The sequence below is a fragment of the Equus caballus genome, chromosome 11 (genome assembly GCF_041296265.1).
Source record: "Equus caballus isolate H_3958 breed thoroughbred chromosome 11, TB-T2T, whole genome shotgun sequence".
NCBI lineage: Eukaryota > Metazoa > Chordata > Mammalia > Perissodactyla > Equidae > Equus > Equus caballus.
In genome coordinates this window covers 16,488,159-16,509,029 of record NC_091694.1, presented here as the reverse complement: position 1 = coordinate 16,509,029, position 20,871 = coordinate 16,488,159, and the positions used below count along the sequence as shown (strand labels likewise).

At 56.4% G+C, this 20,871-nt stretch overlaps 1 protein-coding gene across 9 annotated transcripts in view; it reads left to right on the top strand.

The window, feature by feature from the left end:
* Positions 1-20,871, top strand: part of MRC2 (mannose receptor C-type 2) — a 50,780-nt gene that overhangs the window by 28,434 nt on the left and 1,475 nt on the right. For 3 of the 9 annotated variants that reach the window (XM_070227091.1, XM_070227092.1, XM_070227094.1), the window contains exons 3-29: positions 33-206; positions 430-594; positions 821-934; positions 1,464-1,607; positions 4,317-4,505; positions 4,654-4,808; positions 6,138-6,245; positions 8,244-8,359; positions 8,782-8,930; positions 9,566-9,783; positions 10,524-10,666; positions 11,782-11,884; positions 12,166-12,304; positions 12,417-12,452; positions 12,734-12,894; positions 13,000-13,067; positions 13,797-13,897; positions 14,163-14,305; positions 17,482-17,596; positions 17,716-17,879; positions 18,054-18,162; positions 18,716-18,954; positions 19,113-19,272; positions 19,377-19,526; positions 19,865-19,984; positions 20,180-20,359; positions 20,831-20,857. In XM_070227091.1, coding sequence (XP_070083192.1) covers positions 33-206; positions 430-594; positions 821-934; positions 1,464-1,607; positions 4,317-4,505; positions 4,654-4,808; positions 6,138-6,245; positions 8,244-8,359; positions 8,782-8,930; positions 9,566-9,783; positions 10,524-10,666; positions 11,782-11,884; positions 12,166-12,304; positions 12,417-12,452; positions 12,734-12,894; positions 13,000-13,067; positions 13,797-13,897; positions 14,163-14,305; positions 17,482-17,596; positions 17,716-17,879; positions 18,054-18,162; positions 18,716-18,954; positions 19,113-19,272; positions 19,377-19,526; positions 19,865-19,984; positions 20,180-20,359; positions 20,831-20,857 — 3,690 coding nt within the window. Of the gene's footprint in view, positions 1-32; positions 207-429; positions 595-820; positions 935-1,463; positions 1,608-4,316; positions 4,506-4,653; positions 4,809-6,137; positions 6,246-8,243; positions 8,360-8,781; positions 8,931-9,565; positions 9,784-10,523; positions 10,667-11,781; positions 11,885-12,165; positions 12,305-12,416; positions 12,453-12,733; positions 12,895-12,999; positions 13,068-13,796; positions 13,898-14,162; positions 14,306-17,481; positions 17,597-17,715; positions 17,880-18,053; positions 18,163-18,715; positions 18,955-19,112; positions 19,282-19,376; positions 19,527-19,864; positions 19,985-20,179; positions 20,360-20,809; positions 20,858-20,871 lie in introns of all 9 variants that reach the window. The other 6 variants (XM_023652269.2, XM_023652268.2, XM_023652272.2 and 3 more) reach the window with 3 other exon arrangements.

Genomic DNA, 20,871 nt, shown 5'->3' with positions numbered 1-20,871 from the left:
GATGCCAAGAGCCTGGCTCCCCTCTCCTGCAGAGGTCTACACCATCCAGGGGAACTCCCATGGGAAGCCGTGCACCATCCCTTTCAAGTATGACAACCAGTGGTTCCATGGCTGCACCAGCACGGGCCGCGAGGACGGGCATCTGTGGTGCGCCACCACCCAGGACTATGGCAAGGACGAGCGCTGGGGCTTCTGCCCCATCAAGAGTGAGAGCAGGGCGTGGCGGGCGGGCCAGGGGGCTCCAGGCGGGAGGCTGGCTCTGAGGGGCCTCAGTGTGGGTGGCAGAACTTTTGGGACTGGAGTGAGAAGCAGCTCCTCTTTGTAGCATGGAGCAGCCTATGTGGGATCTCTGCATCCTTGAGAGACCCCCACGTGGGCCCTGAAGGAGAGGAAGGGGGAGGGACCCATGTGTGGCTGTCATGGTGGCAGGTAATGACTGTGAGACCTTCTGGGACAAGGACCAGCTGACCGACAGCTGCTACCAGTTTAACTTCCAGTCCACGCTGTCCTGGAGGGAGGCATGGGCCAGTTGCGAGCAGCAGGGGGCAGATCTGCTGAGCATCACTGAGATCCACGAGCAGACCTACATCAATGGTGAGGGGCGGGGGAGGGGGGGGCGGCCAGCCCTCGGGTACCAGGCTGATTGGCTGGGGTCTGACCTGCCCTGGGGGCCCGGAGACGGAGGGGCAGGAGCCTGAGACCTGCTCCCCACCTTTGGAGGGCCCTGAGCCCTTCTGCGGGGGTAAGGATGCTGTTGGCATGGCAGAGTGAAGGACAGGATGAGGTGATCCCCTTCTCACTGTCGCCCTCTTGCTGTCAGGGCTCCTCACTGGCTACAGCTCCACACTATGGATTGGCCTTAATGACCTGGACACCAGTGGAGGCTGGCAGTGGTCGGACAACTCGCCCCTCAAGTACCTCAACTGGGAGAGTGGTGAGGCGCCAGATCGGGGCACAGGGTAGCTGGGCCCCCCAATGGCACGGGGCCCCCTCTTTACTCCTCTCCTCCCTTACTCCAGGCAAGCAGTTGGGGGGTGCGGGGCGTTCCACCCCCTGCTGGTTGGGGCCCCACTAGGCTGTGCGGTGCCTTTGTCTGGATTAGGAACTGATGCCCTTTCCCCAGGGGACAGGGCACAGGGCCCGGGGTGTGGACCTCATTGCGGCCCCACTCACCCCCTCAGTCGCATGCACCCGTTCTTTCAGGGCACCAGCAGACTGGCCAGGGAGGCGGGTGGGGCTACTGCCGGTTGCTGAGTAGAGGGTTCAGGACCGTGTGGGCCCAGGTGAGAAGGCAGCGAGGGCCCCGCGGTGCACAGTGAGGGAGGGCTGGGCGCAGTGCTGGGCATCTCCAGCTGGCCCAGGCTCCCGCGGGCGCAGAGGGAGCAGGAGCTCCTGAGCAGGGCTCCCGGGGCCCGGTGTGAGTTTCTGTCTCCTGGGGCGCTGGCGCCCTGCCCTCCCCACAGATCAGCCGGACAACCCGAGCGAGGAGAACTGCGGAGTGATCCGCACGGAGTCCTCGGGCGGCTGGCAGAACCGCGACTGCAGCATCGCGCTGCCCTACGTGTGCAAGAAGAAGCCCAACGCCACGGCCGAGCCCCCTCCTCCTGGTGAGCACCCCCTCCCGGCGCGCCGTGGTCCCCGCAGCAGGGTGGGGGTGGGCTCGTCAGGGCCACAGCCAGCCCAGCCTCACAGCACAAGGTGTCTCTGATCCTCTCTCTTCTTATGTAACAACTAAAGTCTGAACAAATTGCAATGTGCTGTTAATTCATTCAGGGAGCATTTGTTGAGAACTGTGTTAAATGCTGGCGTTATTCACTGTGTCCTTGTGTCAGTCACACAGTCCCCCGGAGGTGACAGACATCACACACAATTGGAATATCCTGAATTATGAACTATTATAAGAGTACATGTAATAAATTTTAGAGGAGAAGAAATAGCTAGAGAAGAAAGTGATTAAGCTTCTGAGAGTTAAGCAGGGTTTAAGGAAGTGACATTTGATTTGGGCCTTTCGAGTTGAGTGTAAGTTTAAAAAGGCATGAAGAGGCGTGAGGGAACAGCATTCCTGGCGGAGCGAACTGCATGTGCAAGGGTGTGGAGGCATGAAAGTACTCAGCAGCTTTAAGGATGGAGAGTATTGCAGTCTGGTGGGAGTATAGACGCTGAGTAATTACAGTGTGGTCCAGCAGCACAGCATCACCCGGGAGCTTGTTGTAAATGCAGACTCTCAGACCCCACCCCAGATTAATTGAATCAGAACCTGCATTTCACAGGATCCCCAGGCAATTCTTGTGCAGGTGCAGTTTGAGAAGCACTGGCTTCGAGGGCCTGGGGAAGACAACAGTTCAGAAAGGCAGGTTGCAGCCAGTCCCTGAAGGGTCTTGGCTGCTGCATGGAATCTGGGTGGGGCCAGGTGGGCTGTTGGGAGCCTCTGCGGGTTTTTTCAGGCCGAGAACGTCTTGCTCACATTCGTGATTCATAGGGACAGAGATGGCTCTGGGGCCTGTGGAGGAGCTGGGGCAATGGGCAGGGCACTGGCCTGGGGACTCTGCCCCTCACTGGTGTGTGGCCTTGGGCAAGCAAGCAGCTTAGTCTCTGAGGTGCAAATTAAGAATAAACTCGTGTAGAGTGGTTCTAAGGCTGTAACCTGGCCTGGCCCAAAGAAGCATCTCCACAGGGGTCAGTGGATGTCTAAGCGTAGGCTGGAGGGGCTACTGCAGTAATCCTGGGAATGGTCAAGAGGGGATTTTTATAAGGAAAATACGTCGAAACCAGAAAAAAATCACAAACCCATAGAAAGTAAAGAGCTTACGCTGCAAAACTTCTGCTTCTGACCGTTAAAGTGCTGCCAAAGATTGATTCAGGGCTGTCAGCCACTGCTTTCTCCCCTCCCCTCCTAGGGGGTCAGGAGCAAAGGCTTAAACATTGGCGCCCCACATCCTAGGCACCTCACCTCTAGCTGGAGGGAGCCTGGGGCAGGCACCATTCCAGGTCTTCCCAGAAGCTGCTTCCTGAAGGAGGAGAGCCCACGGGAGGGCCCGGTGTGGGCAAGGCTAGCCTATCTGTGACCTTCTGTGGGACTGGCCCCTCGCCAAGTCCTCTTTCATCCCAGCCCACGTCTCTCTGCATGAGGCATATTTTCTAGGCGGTTTCTTGGGTGGGTTCTGCCTTCCAGGTCTCTTCACTCAAGGCATGTCATTTCGAAGGCAGGTGCCATTGTGACCCCAAAGCATCCACATTTCCTGAGCTCCCTTCCTCCCACAGCCCAAAGCAAGACCCCTCCGGTCTGAGTACCCACTAAACTCCAGTTCTGTCTGGAGCCTGAACACCCACTAAACTCAAATTCTGTCTGGGGCAGGAGCCTCGGGTCTTAGCTCAGTGGCCGACAAGAGATGATTGACAGGTCCTGAGCCAAGGAGCAAGCCTGCACAGGCTCTCAGCCCTACCCACTTTGCCACGTCTCCAAAAAACAGTATGGCTGGACCCTGGAGTGTCTCCCAGAATCCCAGTCTGGGGTGATGCTCTGAGTGGGCATATGCTCTCCCGCCCCGCCAGGCAGGCTCCTGCCCGAGCCTGACATTGTGGGTGGTTGGGGAAGTCTTGTTTTCACTTGCCAAGGCCCGAGTGAGGGCTTGTTTGCTTCAGCTGCCCTCGGACTTGATCCCTAGAGGGTGAACCTGAAATGCACGGAAGTGAGGGCGAGGAAGGACCTGGAACCCCTCGGTTTCTCAGCCCTAGGATACAGGGAGAGGAGCTGGGGATAGGGGAAGGAGCAAGAGGGGAAATCCTAGCCAGGGGATGCCTCCCAGTCAGCAGTGACTTCGCGAGCTGCCCACCCCGTGGACCCCATCTTCCCACTCCCGTCATCCTGCACTGCCAGGGCCAGCACCGAGTCCACGCTGAATAGGTGTTATTTGAGATAATGATGGTGGTTTCATTTATTAAGCAAGGTGCACATGAGTGAAGTTTGAATCTTATAGCAGGAAATCCCATTTACAGAGGAAGAAACTGAGGCCCCTGGGGTTGGGCTGGCCCAAAACCCTGCCCATCTCTTTCTGAGAGCCCCAGCCAGAGGGCCTGTCCTGTCTTGGGTGGAATCTGCCACCACCCCCCGGGGCTCTGCCTCTGGGCCTCCAGCAGCACTGGAGGGTTTTGTCTTTTCAGCATCATTCAGCAATCACACCTGTCCTGGTGGGAAGGGCTGCTCTGGGACACGTTTGGGGAGGAGGTGACTTTGGGGCCCTGTGTTGAAATCCACTGGGTCTGTGCCCAGTTCGGGCAGCTTGGTCCCTGAGCGGTGGCCTTGTGGGTCTCTGCAGACGTATGGGCCAACGTGAAGGTGGAGTGCGAGCCCAGCTGGCAGCCCTTCCAGGGCCACTGCTACCGCCTGCAGGCAGAGAAGCGCAGCTGGCAGGAGTCCAAGAAGGCATGTCTGCGGGTCGGGGGCGACCTGCTCAGCATCCACAGCATGGCCGAGCTGGAGTTCATCACCAAGCAGATCAAGCAAGGTGAGGGCCGCTCATCTACCAATCTGCCGGGAGGGCGGGGCCTCCCGATGCCATCCTGCCCAGGAGGCTCAGGGACTGTCCCTCCTTCCCCTGCTGGTGGCTGCGGCTGACCTCTTGGTGTGTCCCCCCCTCCCTGCTGCACCCCCAGAGGTGGAGGAGCTGTGGATCGGCCTCAACGATTTGAAACTACAGATGAATTTTGAGTGGTCAGATGGGAGCCTTGTGAGCTTCACCCACTGGCACCCCTTTGAGCCCAACAACTTCCGGGACAGCCTGGAGGACTGTGTCACCATCTGGGGGCCGGTGAGAACCCCCCTCCCTATCACAGGGTCCCAATACACCCCCAGCCTCCCGGTGCTCTTCCAGCCGAAGGACGTCCTATTATCAGCACCTGCCCATAACCCCCCCCCATTGCCTCTCAGAAGCCCCCTCACCTCCCTCTCCCCTACCAACCCTCCACGTGGAGAGACTGCCAGGATTTGAATCTCCTCTCCACCTCCAACTAGCTGGGTCACCTTGAGCAAGTTACTTAACCTCTCTGTACCTTGGTTTTCTCATCTGTCAGTGGGACACTAATGGTGCCAACCTCAGAAGGTGATTGGGAAGATTAAAGGAGTTAATTCTCCTGAAGCCTGAGCATGTTCCCTAGTGCCATCTCAGTCTCCTGCCCACTGCTCTTCCCTTCTGGCAGGTGGCATCTGACCCCACGTTCTGTGGACACGCTCCACAGGCAGGGCTGCTCCATGCCAGCCCTGGCCTCAGCCCCCCAGCCTGGGACCCTGTCTCCTCAGATTATGGGGTGACAACTGTCTGCCATTGCTCTGGCTAGCACGCAGGGTGGGTAGATGAAGGAATTGACGCAGGGCTTCAAGCATAGAGAAGAGACTCTTCAAAAAGGGATGAAGCCAGAGGGAGAGACTGCCCACTCCAGGGACAGACAGGACATTCTGCTGTGAGATGCTGCAGATGGTGCCGGGGCCTGTAGAAACAGAGCCATCTGGCATAGGGGCTGCTATTTAAGAATTTATAAACACTTATTTGTCGAGTGTGTACGTGCCAGGCATTCTCCTGGGGCCTGGGACACACAAACACCTCCACCCTCCAGTAGAGCTAAAGGCAGATGAGCTGCTGGCCACGAGGCTGGGACACTGAGGGCTGAGGAGGGTGGGGAGGTCGGCGACTCAGTTCCTCTCCAGCCCCATGAGCTGCGATGTGGGTTTGGGCACGCGGCTTCTCCTCGCCCTGGATCTGCAGGGACTGGCGGGACACCTTGCAGAACTAGGAATCGCGATGTCTGTCCTGCCATCGGTTACACTCACAGTCTTAGCCGATTTGTCCTTGATGTTTGTGAGCTGAGCTATAATTTAAAAGAACACCTTTTCCCATTGAGACGGTGCTTGTCGAAGTTTTAGGGCATTTGTGTATCAACTCTGTATGCTCTCATCAGCCCCGTGAGGCTTATAGAACTAATTCTGTCTCTCCATTTTACAGCCCAGAACACAGAGAGGTCAGACCTTTTGCTCAGAATCACACAGCAAGTCAGTGGCAGGGCCAGCTCTAGAAACCAGGTTTTAGGAAGAGTTTGGGAGAACTGGGGTTGTGAGTTGAGACTTCCTCACCCTGTGTCCCTAGGAAGGTCGCTGGAATGACAGTCCCTGTAACCAATCTTTGCCATCCATCTGCAAGAAGGCAGGCCAGCTGAGCCAGGGAGCCGCCGAAGAGGACCATGGCTGCCGGAAGGTGAGGGTGCTTCTGGAGCTGGGCGCTGGATGGGGCAGCCAGAGGGGCTGCCAGGGGAAGGAGGGGGTGGATGGACTCCTGCAGCCTCCCACAGCGTCCTCCCTTCCTTGGCACACCCTTCCTCCCTCTCTCCAAACTGCTCTGTTCCGGAAGGAGTGATGTTGGATAAGGTGGGGGCGGGGAGCTGTCTGGGAGGAAGCAGAGCTCCCCACCCACAGCCTTGAGCCCCCTCTCCACAGGGAAGCCACTTCCTAGGGGCAAGGAGAACAGGAGGTGGGTGTGGGCAGGCCCCCGGTCTGGCCCAGTCATCACCTGAGTGGAGGCTGCCTTGCGAGCCCGGGTCCTCTGTGCACCCCCAGTCCTGCTTTGCCACCTTTGTCTGCTGGCGCATACCACGCCATCTGATGTAGTGTGTGCTTGTCCATCTTCTCTGGAGGCATGAGGCCATTCTGGTGTCTCCCTCCTTTTGTTCCTAGCCCCAGGGGCTTCCAGAAGATGTTCAGGGAGAGAGGGGATTAGGGTAGAATGGGGGGATAGGCGAGTCGGGGAGTGAGTGTATGAATGAGGGTGAAAGTGGGTGATTGACCTGTTTCCCTCCTCCAGGCCCCCTCTCCCTGGCCCCCAGCAGGGGTGTGAGTGGTGTGGACGGATATGGGGAGGTTGCTCATAAAGGACACTTTGTGGTGTTTTGGCCCCTGCCGGCTCCATGTGCCGAGGCCATGCTCTTCCCGCCAGGCCCTTGCTGCCAGTCTGGCTCCTGGCTCTGTTTTCCTTTGGATTAAGCCCCCTTGCCACACCCTACCCCACCTGTACCCCAAACTCTCCTCCAGGGGAGGAGCAGGAAGTGCCAACAGGTATGACCCCCATTGGGGAGGGAGGAGAGAGCAGACAGGGGCCCGGCTGAAAAGTCTGGGGGCCATGGTCAGACTGGTGCAGGGGCTCTGCCCTGGCTTGGGTGAGGTGGGGGGTGGGAATTACTAACTGCCTGGGCACCAGGGCCGGCCTGGAATCGGGGGGGTGGTGTTGGACCGCCACAGTTAACACCCCAGGAGAGCCTGGGGTCTTAGCGCAGCCCTGCTGGGCATATGGGGATATGCCCCTCACATACACACACACAGACACAGACATGCACACACATATACACACACACACACCCCTGATTCTTTGCCTCCTGCCCTGGGGGCTGCATCTTTTTCTCCCAACCTCAAGCCCACCCTAAGTCTTCCTACTTCAAGGCCTCCTAGAGATGGAGGCCCTCGTAGGCTTCTGGTGTCGTCTTAGGAGGAGCAGGGCTGTGGCAAGGACAGGCGCAGCCCCTGTGCTGTAGGTTCAAGCCCAGACTCCACCTTGTACTGTCTCTGTGCATGAGGTTAGGTCACTTAACTTCTCTGAGCTTCTGTTCCTCAGCTGCAAGGCGGGAGTGGAGAGCCCCTCAGGATGGCCCAAGGGGAGAGGGGTCTGTGGGGTGAAGCCTCACATGGCCTCCTGGAGCAGTGGTCTCTCTTCTGCAGCTTTGCTCACAGTCTGCACTGCCCCCCAACCGCAGGCACATGCTCCCCTTACTCCAGCTTTTCCAGGCCCCCCGAGGATTACCCAACCACCTCCACATCCTGGAAGCTCTCCCAGCTTTTCAGCTCTGGATTCCCAGCCAACTGGCAATTTTCCCACTGCGTCTCTTGGTTTAAATGCCCGAGAGAGGAGTTCGATGGGCCACATCTTTCTGCGCCAGGCCACGGGTCAGCCGCCTTTGGACCATGCTTCCACCCCTGGTCTGGCAGTTGTGTGTAATGGTGGGAGGGGGAGTGTGGAGTGACAAGATGCAGAACACAGCGCAGGAACAGCCATGTCTGATGTCAAACCAGTCCTCTCTGTCCTGCACCCAAGCCTGTGGCACATTCAATGATGTCACTAATAGCATCCCGCTGCCTCAGGACTTACGGATGAGGGAGGGGAGCCCTTCCCACAGATGCCCCTATTCTGCCCACTCTCTCGAGCCAGGGTTGGACATGGCACAGCCCATCCTGCTACTGGCTGGGCGAGGACCAAGTGACCTACAGTGAGGCCCGGCGCCTGTGCACTGACCACGGCTCTCAGCTGGTCACCATCACCAACAGGTACAGGAGAGGGCAGGTGCCGGGGCCAGCGCTCACCCATGTCCTGGCCTAATGTGGCCCCTCCACCAAATGGGGTAGCATCCTGCCATCAAGTGCAGAGGGACTTGAGGTTCTTTGAGCCTCAACTAGCTTCAGCACCTTTTTCTAATCTTGTCACAAGAATGACTCGTTTATTAAGTGACCCCAGAGTGGGGCAAGGGCAGGTTTAGGTGTGGGCTGAATGCCCAAGAGAGACAGGCCTTGGCTGTGTCTGATTTCCTCTACTTTCTTCTCAGCAAAGCATGCAAGCACAGACAGTAGAAGGGCAAGCTGGGTTGTCACCTGCAGGGTCCTGAGGGGTCCCCACTTCCCTGAGCAAGTTACTGGTGCCGCACAGCTCCTAGGGCAGGGCTTCCCTGCCTTGACCAGCCTCTCTCCCGCAGGTTCGAGCAGGCCTTTGTCAGCAGCCTCATCTATAACTGGGATGGCGAGTACTTCTGGACTGCCCTGCAGGACCTCAACAGCACCGGCTCCTTCCGTTGGCTCAGTGGGGATGAGGTCATGTACACCCACTGGAACCGGGACCAGCCCGGTGAGCCCCTCTTCCATGGCACTTGGTCAGCCGCCTTCTCTGACTTTCTTTGGTGAAGCCGGGAGGCTGCGGTGGCCCCGCCCTGCCAGGACTGAGACCCAGGGCTTCCCAGTAACTCATCATTTGCACAGTTTGGTGAAGTGGTTAGCAGCCAGGCTCTGGAGCCAAATCGCCTGGCTCAGATCCTGACTCTGCTGTTTATCAGCTAAGCATCTTTGAGCCTCTGTTTCCTCATCTGTCAAATGGGGATAACGGTGCTTTCCTCATAGGGTTGATGTGAGGCTTAGATGGGTTAATATATGTAAAGCTCTTAGAATAGGGAGCACAAGACAATGCATGATATTATGGTTATTGCTATTTCACATTCTTTTTTTTAACACTTTCACTAACCTAATGAGGTAGATGATGAAACAGGCTCAGAGAGGTTAAGCCACTTGCCTAAGATCTCACAGGAGTAAATACAGAGCCAGGGCCCTGCCTCCATTCCTTCCCCCGACCTGGGCCCCCGACCCCATACAGCGTGTCTCTGCAGAGGGGGGCCAAGCTGGTTCCTAGTATGAGGGCTGGGCTGATGCCCTGAGGGGCTGTGAGGGAGGGTCAGACCGTGAGTCCTCCGTCTCCCTTCTCCCCTTCAGGGTACAGCCGTGGGGGCTGCGTGGCCCTGGCCACAGGCAGCGCCATGGGGCTGTGGGAGGTGAAGAACTGCACCGTGTTCCGGGCTCGCTACATCTGCCGGCAGAGCCTGGGCACGCCAGTGACGCCTGAACTGCCCGGGCCAGATCCCACGCCCAGCCTCACCGGCTCCTGTCCCCAGGGCTGGGCCTCAGACCCCAAACTCCGGCACTGCTATAAGGTGGGCAGCCTGTTGGCACGGGGGCAGGGAGAGAGACGAGAGCAAAGAGGCAGCTCGCCTGGGGGTGTGGTCCCAGGGGGACCCAGCCACGGTCTGGACCACGGGCCCGAGACACGTCTCCCCACAGTGGGCTGCAGACAGAGAGAATTTCTTGTGAAACTCTTGTCAGTGGAACCTGAGGCCTGGCGCATAGAGGGTGCTCCATAAATGTTTGAGGAACTGAAGAAACCATAGAGATCATCAGTTCAGAGGTTCCCAAATGTTGGGGCCAGGCTGGCTGCTCTTCAGAATTGCCTGGGGAGCTTGATAAAAGTAAAATCTTCAGGCTGCCACTATGGAGATTGGAATTCAGGAGGGTGGGCTTGGTAATTTGTATTTTTAAACCCTGCTGCATTCGGAAGCCACTGATGTAGTCCAGGGTCTTTTAGTACGTGAAGAAACTGAAGACAGGGGGTGGGGGGAAAGGACTTGCCCACAGCAAATTGTGGCTATGCTGTGATAAGAGCCCAGACCTCCCGCTGGTTAGGGGGACTGGGCAGGGGGCGTTCTCTAGGAACTGACAGTGCCAGCTCCCCTCCCCTGGGGCTCATTCTCTGATAAGCAGGATTGTCTTAGCTAGTCTGGAGCCCCTGTCAGTGAGGCTCCAGCACCCTTCCCCACTGCTGTCACAGGAGGGCAGGTATCCCCTAGGGAGGTGGGCCAGTGGGCAAAGCTTGGACAACTGTACTCTGCTCCTGTAGGTGTTCAGCTCGGACCGGCTGCAGGACAAGAAGAGCTGGGTCCAGGCCCAGGGGGCCTGCCAGGAGTTGGGGGCCCAGCTACTGAGCCTGGCCAGCTATGAGGAGGAACACTTTGTGGCCAACATGCTTAACAAGATCTTCGGGTACTGAGCCTGGGGCGGTGGGCTGCCTGCACGTGGGTGGGGTTCTTGGTTTTGCTGGGCACGGGGCAGGGTGAAGGTGACCACAGTGAGGGCTGTCCGAGGGCTTGGAATGACCTGTGTATCTGCTACTAGTGCCCGGACCACCTGTCCTCCCCTGGAGTCAGGGACCGTGTGTTGCTCACCAGCATCACAGGGGCAGCGACAGCCCCCTCAGACTCACATACTTGTGCACAAGTAACAGCCCTTCCCATCCCTCCTTCTCCATGGCAAAATCTTTGTAAGCTGATCCAAGTTGAACGTTTTCCCCCATACCCTACACATTCCTTAATAACCCCCACTCAATAAACAGCTTTTCCTGAGAGACAGGAGAAGAAAGGCTACAAAAGTGAGCATTTGCCCATGGGGTCCCTCTGAGACCCCATCTCTGTCCTGTGGGCTCCCAGCCTCCTCTGACACACAGCACCTTTACTCCCTTAGCGTTGGGAAAAGTCCAAATGGATCCAGGCTTCCTGAGATCTTAATTCCAGGGCTATCTCCTCCCAGCAAACATCAGGATTACATTATTTGAAGAGTAATTATAATAGCTAACATTGATTGCTTCTCACCGTGTACCAGGTACTACACTAAACATTTAATTAATCCTCATTCAATCCTCTCATTAACCCTACGAAGTAGACATTATCATTGACCCTTGTGGGTAAGTAGAAAGGTTGGGCTGTTTGCCCAGAGTCCCAGAGCTGGTCCGTGGGTGAAGCAGGACTGGAATCCAGGTTTACCTGATTCCACAGCTCAGGTCTATGCTCCATCCCGATCGACCTCCTAAACTGCCTCAAGTGAAAGCCTGCAGAGGCTCCTTGACCCTGCCGGGGCAGACTCATCCCAAAGGGAAGCAAGGGAAGGGAGCCAAGCCACTCACCACCCCTGGAGCTGGGCACCCAGTCCAGCTCTACCCAGTTGTCTCTGGGAGGGAATTTTTAAAGGCGGCCCACAGCCCGTGAGCGCCTGAAGGGCAGATGGAAAGGCCCAAGGCCCCCGGGACCGCCCGGGTCACAGCTGCAATGGGCTCTCGCACCTCTCATCCCCTCTTCTGTCCCCACCCCCGGCTTGGGCTGAAGTGAATCAGAGCCTGAGAGCCACGAGCAGCACTGGTTCTGGATCGGCCTGAACCGTCGAGACCCGGGAGGGAGGCAGAGCTGGCGCTGGAGCGACGGCCTGGGGGTGAGGGGGCCTGGAGGAGGCGAGACAGGCGGTGGGCGGGGTCTGAGTGGGCGTGGTGTGACTGTGGGCGTGGTCTCTGGGGCGGGGCGGGGCCTGGAAGTGGGCGAGGTTTAGCAGAGCTAGGGCTTCTGGCCCGAGCTGGCGGGTAAACGAAAGGGGCCCGGGGCGTCACAGTCCAGGTTGGGTTTTCCCAGCTTGGGCTGCGCCGCCTGTTGGTCTGTTTTGGGGATGGGGCCAGCATACGCCCCGTGCCTGAGAATCTCCCACCCCGACCTCTTCAGTTCTCTTACCACAATTTCGACCGGAGCCGGCATGACGACGACGACATTCGGGGCTGCGCAGTGCTCGACCTGGCCTCCCTGCAGTGGGTGGCCATGCAATGCGATACGCAGCTGGACTGGATCTGCAAGATCCCTAGAGGTTGGATGGGGTGGCGCTAGGGGACCAGGGATGGGGCGAAGGGCGGCGGGACCGGGGGTCCAGGGGAGAGGCTCCTTTCGCCGCAGTGTCTCTGTCTCTGTTGTCCCCGTAGGTGCGGACGTGCGGGAACCTGATGTCAGCCCGCAAGGTGAGGCCCCCTGCCCACCCTGCTCCCCATGGCGGCGGGAGAGGGGAAAGGGCGTCGCCTCCGGGGCGGGACCCGGCCGGTACAGACGAAGGGGGTTAGGGGTTCGAGCCGAGAAAAAGGGAACCAGAGGCCTGGAGCCCTGTGGGCCTTGATCTCGAAGGAGGGGCAAGCTTGGGCCTGGAACCCGGAGCGGCGCCTGCCCGGGGTCCCATGGGCTCGCAGGTCCCCATACCGTGGACCCTAGCCTGGCCGCCACTCCCATGCCCGCGCTGCCCCCACAGGCCGGCGGGAATGGCTGCGTTTCCAGGAGGCCGAGTACAAGTTCTTCGAGCACCACTCCACGTGGGCGCAGGCACAGCGCATCTGCACGTGGTTCCAGGCCGAGCTGGCCTCCGTGCACAGCCAGGCCGAGCTGGACTTCCTGGGGCACAACCTGCAGAAGGTGGGCACTCGAGCGAGCCCGGGGCTACGGGCAGGGGATGGGCAGGCCCCGGAGCAGGGGAAGGGCCCTGCCAACCCTCACCTGCCCTCCTGCCCGCTTGCTCAGTTCTCCCGGGGTCAGGAGCAGCACTGGTGGATTGGCCTGCACACCGCAGAGAGCGACGGGCGCTTCAGGTAGGCGCCCACCTGGGGCAGCACGTGTGGGAGGGGGTGGTGCCAGATGGCCAACTTTGACCCCAGACAGGAGGTGGGGAGGGAGCACACCCTCACATTCAAACTGGTTTTGAATCCAGTTCTGCCCTTGTTTGGCTTGTGGCCATCAGCAAAGGACTTAACCTTTCTGGGCCTTGGTTTTCTCATCTGAAATTGACAATAATGAGGCCTGCTTGGTGGGATTGCTCTGAGGATTAGAAATAAGATATGTGAAGTCCTTAGCATGGCATCTGGCACATTACTGGGCACTAAATAATGGCAGGTCATACTGTGCTGGGGTCATTCGTGAATAAGTCCCCCTCAGGACATGGGCAAGAACATATGATGTCCAGAGGGGCCTCTTTGTATTCAGTGCCCATCTCGCATGCATGAGGGGGCCTGAGGCAGGCAGGACCAGGAGCACACAAATATCGGAGCACACTGTTGCTCTTGGACCCCAGCTCTGGGATTCTCAGACTTCGTTTCTAGTTAGAGAAGTGAGTGCCTGAGGGGGGCTGGGCCTTACCTGGAGGCACCATGCTTTGGTCCCCAGCTGCATGGAACTCAGTAGCCCCACTCTTCAGCCTGCAGCCCCTGAGCCCCTGGACTTGGGCCCTTCCCTGCCCCCTTTCCCGAGGCCTTCACTGCTGCAGACAGGGGAGGTCGGCCCCAAGGCCAATGCGGAGTCACCCCTGCTCGGTGCCATTGCAGGTGGACAGATGGTTCCATTATAAACTTCATCTCCTGGGCACCTGGCAAACCTCGGCCCATCGGCAAGGATAAGAAGTGCGTGTACGTGACGGCCAGTAGAGGTGAGGGCAAGAGGAGGGCAGAGAGGAGAGCCTGGGCAGGGTCCATCAGTCTCCTCTCATTCTCTTTGTTCCCACAACCCAAGAAGGGCTAGACCCAGAGAGGGGAGGGCTTGTCCCCATGGTCCCCCACGCAGTCACAGAGGGCTTGAGCTCAGAGCTGGACACAGAGGCCTGAGCCCCAGCCCAGCCACCTCTCAGTGAGGTGAGGGTGCTGCCAGCCCTGCCCTGCACTGGGGATGACTCCCTGTCCCCTCCCTTTATGCAGAGGACTGGGGGGACCAGAGGTGCCTGACAGGATTGCCCTACATCTGCAAGCGCAGCAACAGCACCAGAAAGACACAGCCCCCAGACCTGCCTCCCACAGCCCTGGGGGGCTGCCCCTCTGGTTGGAACCAGTTCCTCAACAAGGTAGGAGGTGGGGAGGGGGCACCCAAGGAAGTCAGGGGAGAGGACGTGAACTTGGGAAGGGCAAGCCTCAGGAGTCCTGGCTCTTTGGCAACGTCAAAGTCGTGGCCTCTTGCCTGTACCCACCAACCTCTTTCCTACTTGGCCCCAATGCCAGGGCCGGACTCCTTGGGAAATAACTCAGTGCAGTAGCACTTTCTAATCCACCCGGATGTGAGGTTGTCCATATGGTTTGGTGAGTGTTCTAGATCAGAGGTCACCAAACATTTTGATAACGAATTCTTATTCGTAAAACAAAATACTGAATATACAAGGTATGTGTGTATACATCATATACGTGTATAAATAAACTATATTTATTTGCTTCCATACTAATGTGACTGATGTTGTATGGAGTAAAATATGCACAAGGACAAAACAATATAAAGTATAAGCTAAAGACTCAAAAATAGTATTTTACGTTAAAAAAACTTTATTAGTGGTATGAAAAACACTTTTGTGTTCACTCAGAAATTGTCAACTATAATTATTGATATTTAAATAATTTTAATAAGGGCAAAGTAATTGCATATACTTCATTATTTTTAAAAATTTTTGTCTAGGGGCTGGCCTGGTGGCATAGTGGTTAAGTTCGCACACTCTGCTTCAGCGGCCCAGGGTTAGCAGGTTCAGATCCCAGGCGCAGACTTAGTATGGCTTGTCAAGCCATGCTGTGGAGGCATCCCACAGAAAATAGAGAAAGACTGGCACAGATGTTAGCTCAGTGACAATCTTCCTCAAGAAAAAAAAGAGGAAGATTGGCAACAGATGTTAGCTCAGGGCCAGTCTTCCTCACACGCACACACAAAAGTCTTGGTCTGACACTTTGTGATTCATGACTTCACAGATCTTGTTTGAAGCTGAAATTATTTCAAAACATGAATTTAATGGTTGTTGTAGATTAAAAACTTGCCTCATGAGACAAATAGATTAAAGTGGAAGAAGTTCATCCATCATCGGCTGGGCTTTCTAAGTCATTCTCTCCATTTTTCAGTCTCTCTACCAATTAGGCAAAGATTTTTGTCGAAAAAGTGGCTAGTAAATTTCTGTGTTTTAAAGTGATCTGCCTCACAAACTAATGAGAAGACCTGATGAAGAGAGTTTAAAAAAAAAAACCTTTGGCAGATTTTTAAAAACACCATTTAGAAAATTCTCTTCCCCGGTGTTTTGAGTGTGCGGATAGGAAAAGTTTAGGCCAATAAAATTAATCAGAATAGACATGCTTTCAAAATGTTCCCTCTAGAGTGAGAGTTTCTTTCCAAAAGTGGTTGCTTTCACGCCCCTAAGCTGATTTCTCAGACCTGATTAGACCTTCGTTGTTTTTGCCTAGTGGCTGGAAAGAGCTTATCCGGGAAGAAGGGCGCCATTCCCTCAGCTGTGCTGGCATCATTACTATGAGCCTCAGTCCATGCTTTCTTTGCAGGACATTGTAAGACCACTTATCCCCATTGTGAGGATTAGGTTGGTTAACTCTAGGTAATATTACCCATAAATCTGTGTCAGGCATTGGAGTGCAGCCAGCCTCTTAGTGTCATGGCGTTCCTACTCTCTTCAGAATATTCAAGTGAATATTACACCTTTTCTAGCTTAAAAAAAAGTCACGTCTATTATTAAACCTTTGGGAAAAAAAGAAGAAAATAAAACCTTCATACTCTCCAAGACAACCACTATCAGTATTTGTTACTCCACTTCCCGCCTTTTTCCACATAATTGAGATCATGCTAAGTAATGTAATTTTGCGTTCAGCTTTTCTTTCTCAGTATTATATTTTGAACATCATTAAACTTTTCCAAAAAATTATTCTCATGGCTTCTTCTACCTAATATAAAACAGAATATATTTTATGTATGTAATTGGTCCCTTTCTCAATGTGTCAGCATCATTGTAGTGATACCCAGTACCCTCCTGTCAAAAGCCTTAGAAGCATGCAAGGCTGTTTGTCCCCTCACTCCCTGGCCTTAGATGCCTTGCTTTACTAGTTTGCGCTCCCTTGCAGCCCCATAGCGTTTGGATGTAGGTGAGGCGTGAATGAGTGTGCCTCTCCCACTAGCTTTAAGCTCCTGGAGGGCAGGGCCGCTGGCACCTGACATAGCGCTTAACACACTTGCACGGGTAGAGAGGCCCCGAGTGTTCGCTGGGCTGAACTGACTACTTCCTCCCTTTAGCTGCTACTTCTTGCTGGTACGGATGTGACTTTGCTGCTTCAAATGTTATGACTAATTTTCCTAGTTATTTAAAGGAGGCCTCAGAGAGGCTCTGAACTGCTTCTGTGAAATGAAATGCATGGGCTTTGTGACAAATCTCCAAAAAGCTCTTGCATTATTTCTGGGTTTATAATTGTCTACCTAAAATCTGACATTTGCATCCGTAGGATGGTGCTAGATCCACTTGTAAGCACCTACTCTGTGTAGTGCACTGTTCTCTTTAATCCTTAAAATGACCCAAAAGCCAGGTAGTTTTATTCCCATTTTATGGAAAAGTTGAGGCCAGAAAGGTTAAGTCCGATCTGAAATCTGAGCCGCTCCTCCTTGGGACTCCAAAGCTTCCTCACATTCTTTCTCCCCCATCACACTGCCTCTGAGCAGAAAATTATTGGAAATCATTCACTTTCAAATAAAGACTCTTCACTTGATAAAAGATTTCCCACACAGGGTTGGTTCCTTTCACCTTATGGAGGTAATAAAAGTGGGAAGAGAGAACCATAAAATTACAGAGTCAGAAGCTGCTGCCTAACCAGGATCATTCAGACATAACAATGAAAGGATCCTGGAGATGAACATTAAGTTCAAAGGGCAAAATAACAGATTTCAGATAACACCCAGAAAGGTGTTTAGCTGAAATCGAGACAGATCTTGTCCCCATCCGTGGCCCCGGTACTGTTGTCATAGGTAGTAGAGGCTTTGGTGGCCCAAAGACATCCTTCCACTTAAAAATTTCCCAGAGCATTGGCGAGTGTGTGTGAACCTGCTGTGCCAGGTTGAGAGGGTGCTAAGCCTTGCTCAAGGAGATCCAGATGTCCTGGTTCCGCTATTTTTCTCTCACAGCCCCAAAGCCTCCCCTGAGGGATACACAGACGAGTTTCTGGGTCTGTGGGACAGGGAGGTGGAGCTGGACATCACGCCTCCCCCTCCGCCCCACAGTGTTTCCGAATCCAGGGCCAGGACCCCCAGGACCGGGTGAAGTGGTCAGAGGCACAGTTCTCCTGTGAACAGCAAGAGGCCCAACTGGTCACCATTGCAAACCCCTTAGAGCAAGGTAGGGCCAGCCCGTGGGGAGGCCCCGGTATCCTCTGACACAGTCCCCCAAAATGGCTAGAGCAGAGCGAGCAGGGGTCTGCTCTGTGGCTCATAGCTCTCTCTTCTGGGGGACTGTAGCATTCATCACAGCCAGCCTGCCCAATGTGACCTTTGACCTTTGGATTGGCCTCCATGCCTCGCAGAAGGACTTCCAGTGGGTGGAGCAGGAGCCTCTGCTGTATACCAACTGGGCCCCTGGGGAGCCCTCTGGCCCTAGCCCTGCTCCCAGCGGCAACATCCCGGTGAGGAAGCCCCCCACTCTCTCCTCTGCACCCCCACTGCCCAGGCCTGCAGCACTTACCTTCACTCCTGGGGTCCCCCCTTCCAGCCTCTTTCCTCATTGTGCAGCCTTTTGGGGGCAGTGGCACAAGGAGGGGCAGCTGCTGGGACTCCCCTGAGCAGCTCCTTCCCCCCAGACCAGCTGCACGGTGGTCCTGCACAGCCCCTCAGCTCACTTCACTGGCCGCTGGGATGACCGGAGCTGCACGGAGGAGACACATGGCTTCATCTGCCAGAAGGGCACAGGTACGTGTCACCAGTGGACTTGGAAACCCCAGCACTGCACTCCATGCTGTGGGCCATGCCAGGAGGAATGACCATGGTCTCTGACCTCAAGGGGCTCCTGGGACCACCCCCAGAGTCTAGTATCTGCTTGGGAAGCAGATGGGCAGAAAAGCGAGGCGCCAATCAGAGAGAAAGGCAGTGAGCACTGAAGGGTCTCAGGAGGAAGGTTTGGGGTTATGGAGGGCTGGCCGGGGAGAGCTAGACACTGGGCATGCGTAGTGTCAAGAACTTATGGTTCTGTGTCTGAGGCACCTGCAGCTCCATGCATGTGTCCCTCTGCCCTGGGTTCCTGGGGTAGGAGTAGGTCAAGGCTCTAGCTTCTCATCTGTCTATTAGCAAGACTGTATTATTAATAATAACAGTGGCTAGCACTTAATAAGTATTTGTCTGTGCCAAGCCCTGTGCGCAGAAGAGACCTGGTCTCTGCCTGATGTCCGGCACTCCCCCAGCCACATGCCTGGGAGTGGGGTGAGAGAGGCAGAGCCCGGCCTGAGCCCTGCCCCCTTCCCTGTAGACCCTTCCCTGAGCCCATCCCCAGCAGCGTTGCCCCCTGCCCCGGGCACTGAGCTCTCCTACCTCAACGGCACCTTCCGGCTGCTGCAGAAGCCGCTGCGCTGGCATGATGCCCTCCTGCTGTGTGAGAGTCGCAACGCCAGCCTGGCCCACGTGCCTGACCCCTACACCCAGGCCTTCCTCACACAGGCCGCCCGAGGGCTGCGCACGCCACTCTGGATTGGGCTGGCCAGTGAGGAGGTGGGCTCCCAACACTCATCCCAGCCCTGGGGCTGGGCCTACTCTCCTGATTTCCCTCCCTGTCTCCTCCTAACCCCCTGCCTTACCCGCCCCTCCAGCCCCCGCTCACCCCCCAGCTGGTCCCCTTCCTCCCACCCTGATGGCCCCCTGGTGCCCAGGGCTCCCGGCGGTACTCCTGGGTCTCAGAAGAGCCACTGAGCTACGTGAGCTGGCAGGACGGGGAGCCTCAGCAGCCAGGGGGCTGCGCCTATGTGGATGTGGATGGGACCTGGCGTACTACCAGTTGCGACACCAAGTTGCAGGGGGCTGTGTGTGGAGGTAACAGTGGTGAGTGCCCCCCTGCCGGGGCCAAGGGGTGGGCAAGGTGTAGGCCGCCCTGGGGAGGACTCTTGGGCTACTTTCTCAATCCTGCACCCCTACAGGGCCCCCTCCTCCCAGAAGAATAAGTTACCATGGCAGCTGTCCCCAGGACCTGGCCGACTCGGCTTGGATTCCCTTCCGGGAGCACTGTTACTCCTTCCACATGGAGCTGCTGCTGGGCCATAAGGAGGCGCTGCAGCGCTGCCAGAGAGGTAGGCCGGGGCAGGCTAGAGCCCGCACATGGGCAGTTCAGGTAGCAGCCTCTCTTGTGGACATAGACCCCACGAATGCGGTCCCCATGCTACAATGCAGTCTACCCATAGGCAGCACTCCCATATAAATGCCCCCTCGTGTTCCAGTTCACAAAGACCATGTGTGACAATACACACATACACCCCTGCCACACATGCACACACACATACACATAAACACATGGATGCCACACCATCCGCTACTCAGGCTGCCAGAGAGGAGGGCTAGGGCCTTTCTGGGGAGCTCTGCTACCCCAGGGAAATCTGTCTCGCCTGACGTGGACCTCCCTCATGTCCAGCGGGCGGGGCAGTCCTGTCCATTCTGGATGAGATGGAAAACGTGTTTGTCTGGGAGCACCTGCAGAGCTCCGAGGGCCAGAGTCGGGGTGCCTGGCTGGGCATGAACTTCAACCCCAAAGGTGGGTACCCTGTGTGTGGGGTGGGGAGGGTAAGGCCTCAGGGTGTAGGGGAGATGCCCTCCACCAGGGCTTCAGTGGGGTGAGGACTTGTGGGACAGGGGAGTTGCTTCTAGAACAGGCCTGCTCTCTCCCGTCTGTTTCTGCTCCACTTTGTCTCCCCTCCCCCACACCCCCTCAGTGCCTTCTTTCCCATAGGAGGCACCCTGGTCTGGCAGGACAACACAGCTGTGAACTACTCCAACTGGGGGCCCCCTGGCCTGGGCCCCAGCATGCTGAGCCACAACAGCTGCTACTGGATCCAGAGCAGCAGCGGGCTGTGGCGCCCCGGCGCCTGCACCAACATCACCATGGGCGTTGTCTGCAAGCTCCCTCGAGGTGAGCGCTAAGCAGGCACACCCACTCAGCCTCCTTCTGTGCCCATGCAGCTGGTGCTGGGGCGGGGCCGGGGCCGCTTCTCATTCTGCATGCAACACAGAGGATGGGAGGGCGTGAACCGACAGGCCCGGAGCCAATGGGACCCTCCCCTGGGCTAAACGGGTCTGTGGGAGGGACTGGCCCTTCCTACAAATTTCTAGACTAGAGAGCAAACCCGTCATTTTGTAGTCATTAAGGGCACAGACAGGGTTCAAGCCGCGGCCAAACCACTTAGCGGACTCTGGGACCTTGGGTAAGTTACTTAAGCACTGTGGCCTCAGTATCCTCATGTGTAAAATGGGGATAATAACAGTACCTGCAGGATTAAATGAGCTGATAAAGTGGCACTCAGGAAGTGCTCTGTGTGTGTTTGCTTATGACTGCTGTTATCACTACTGCTGTTACTGACAGGTCCCTCCCTCTTCCCCGCAGCTGAGGAGAGCACCTTCTCCCCATCAGGTGAGTCGAAGGCA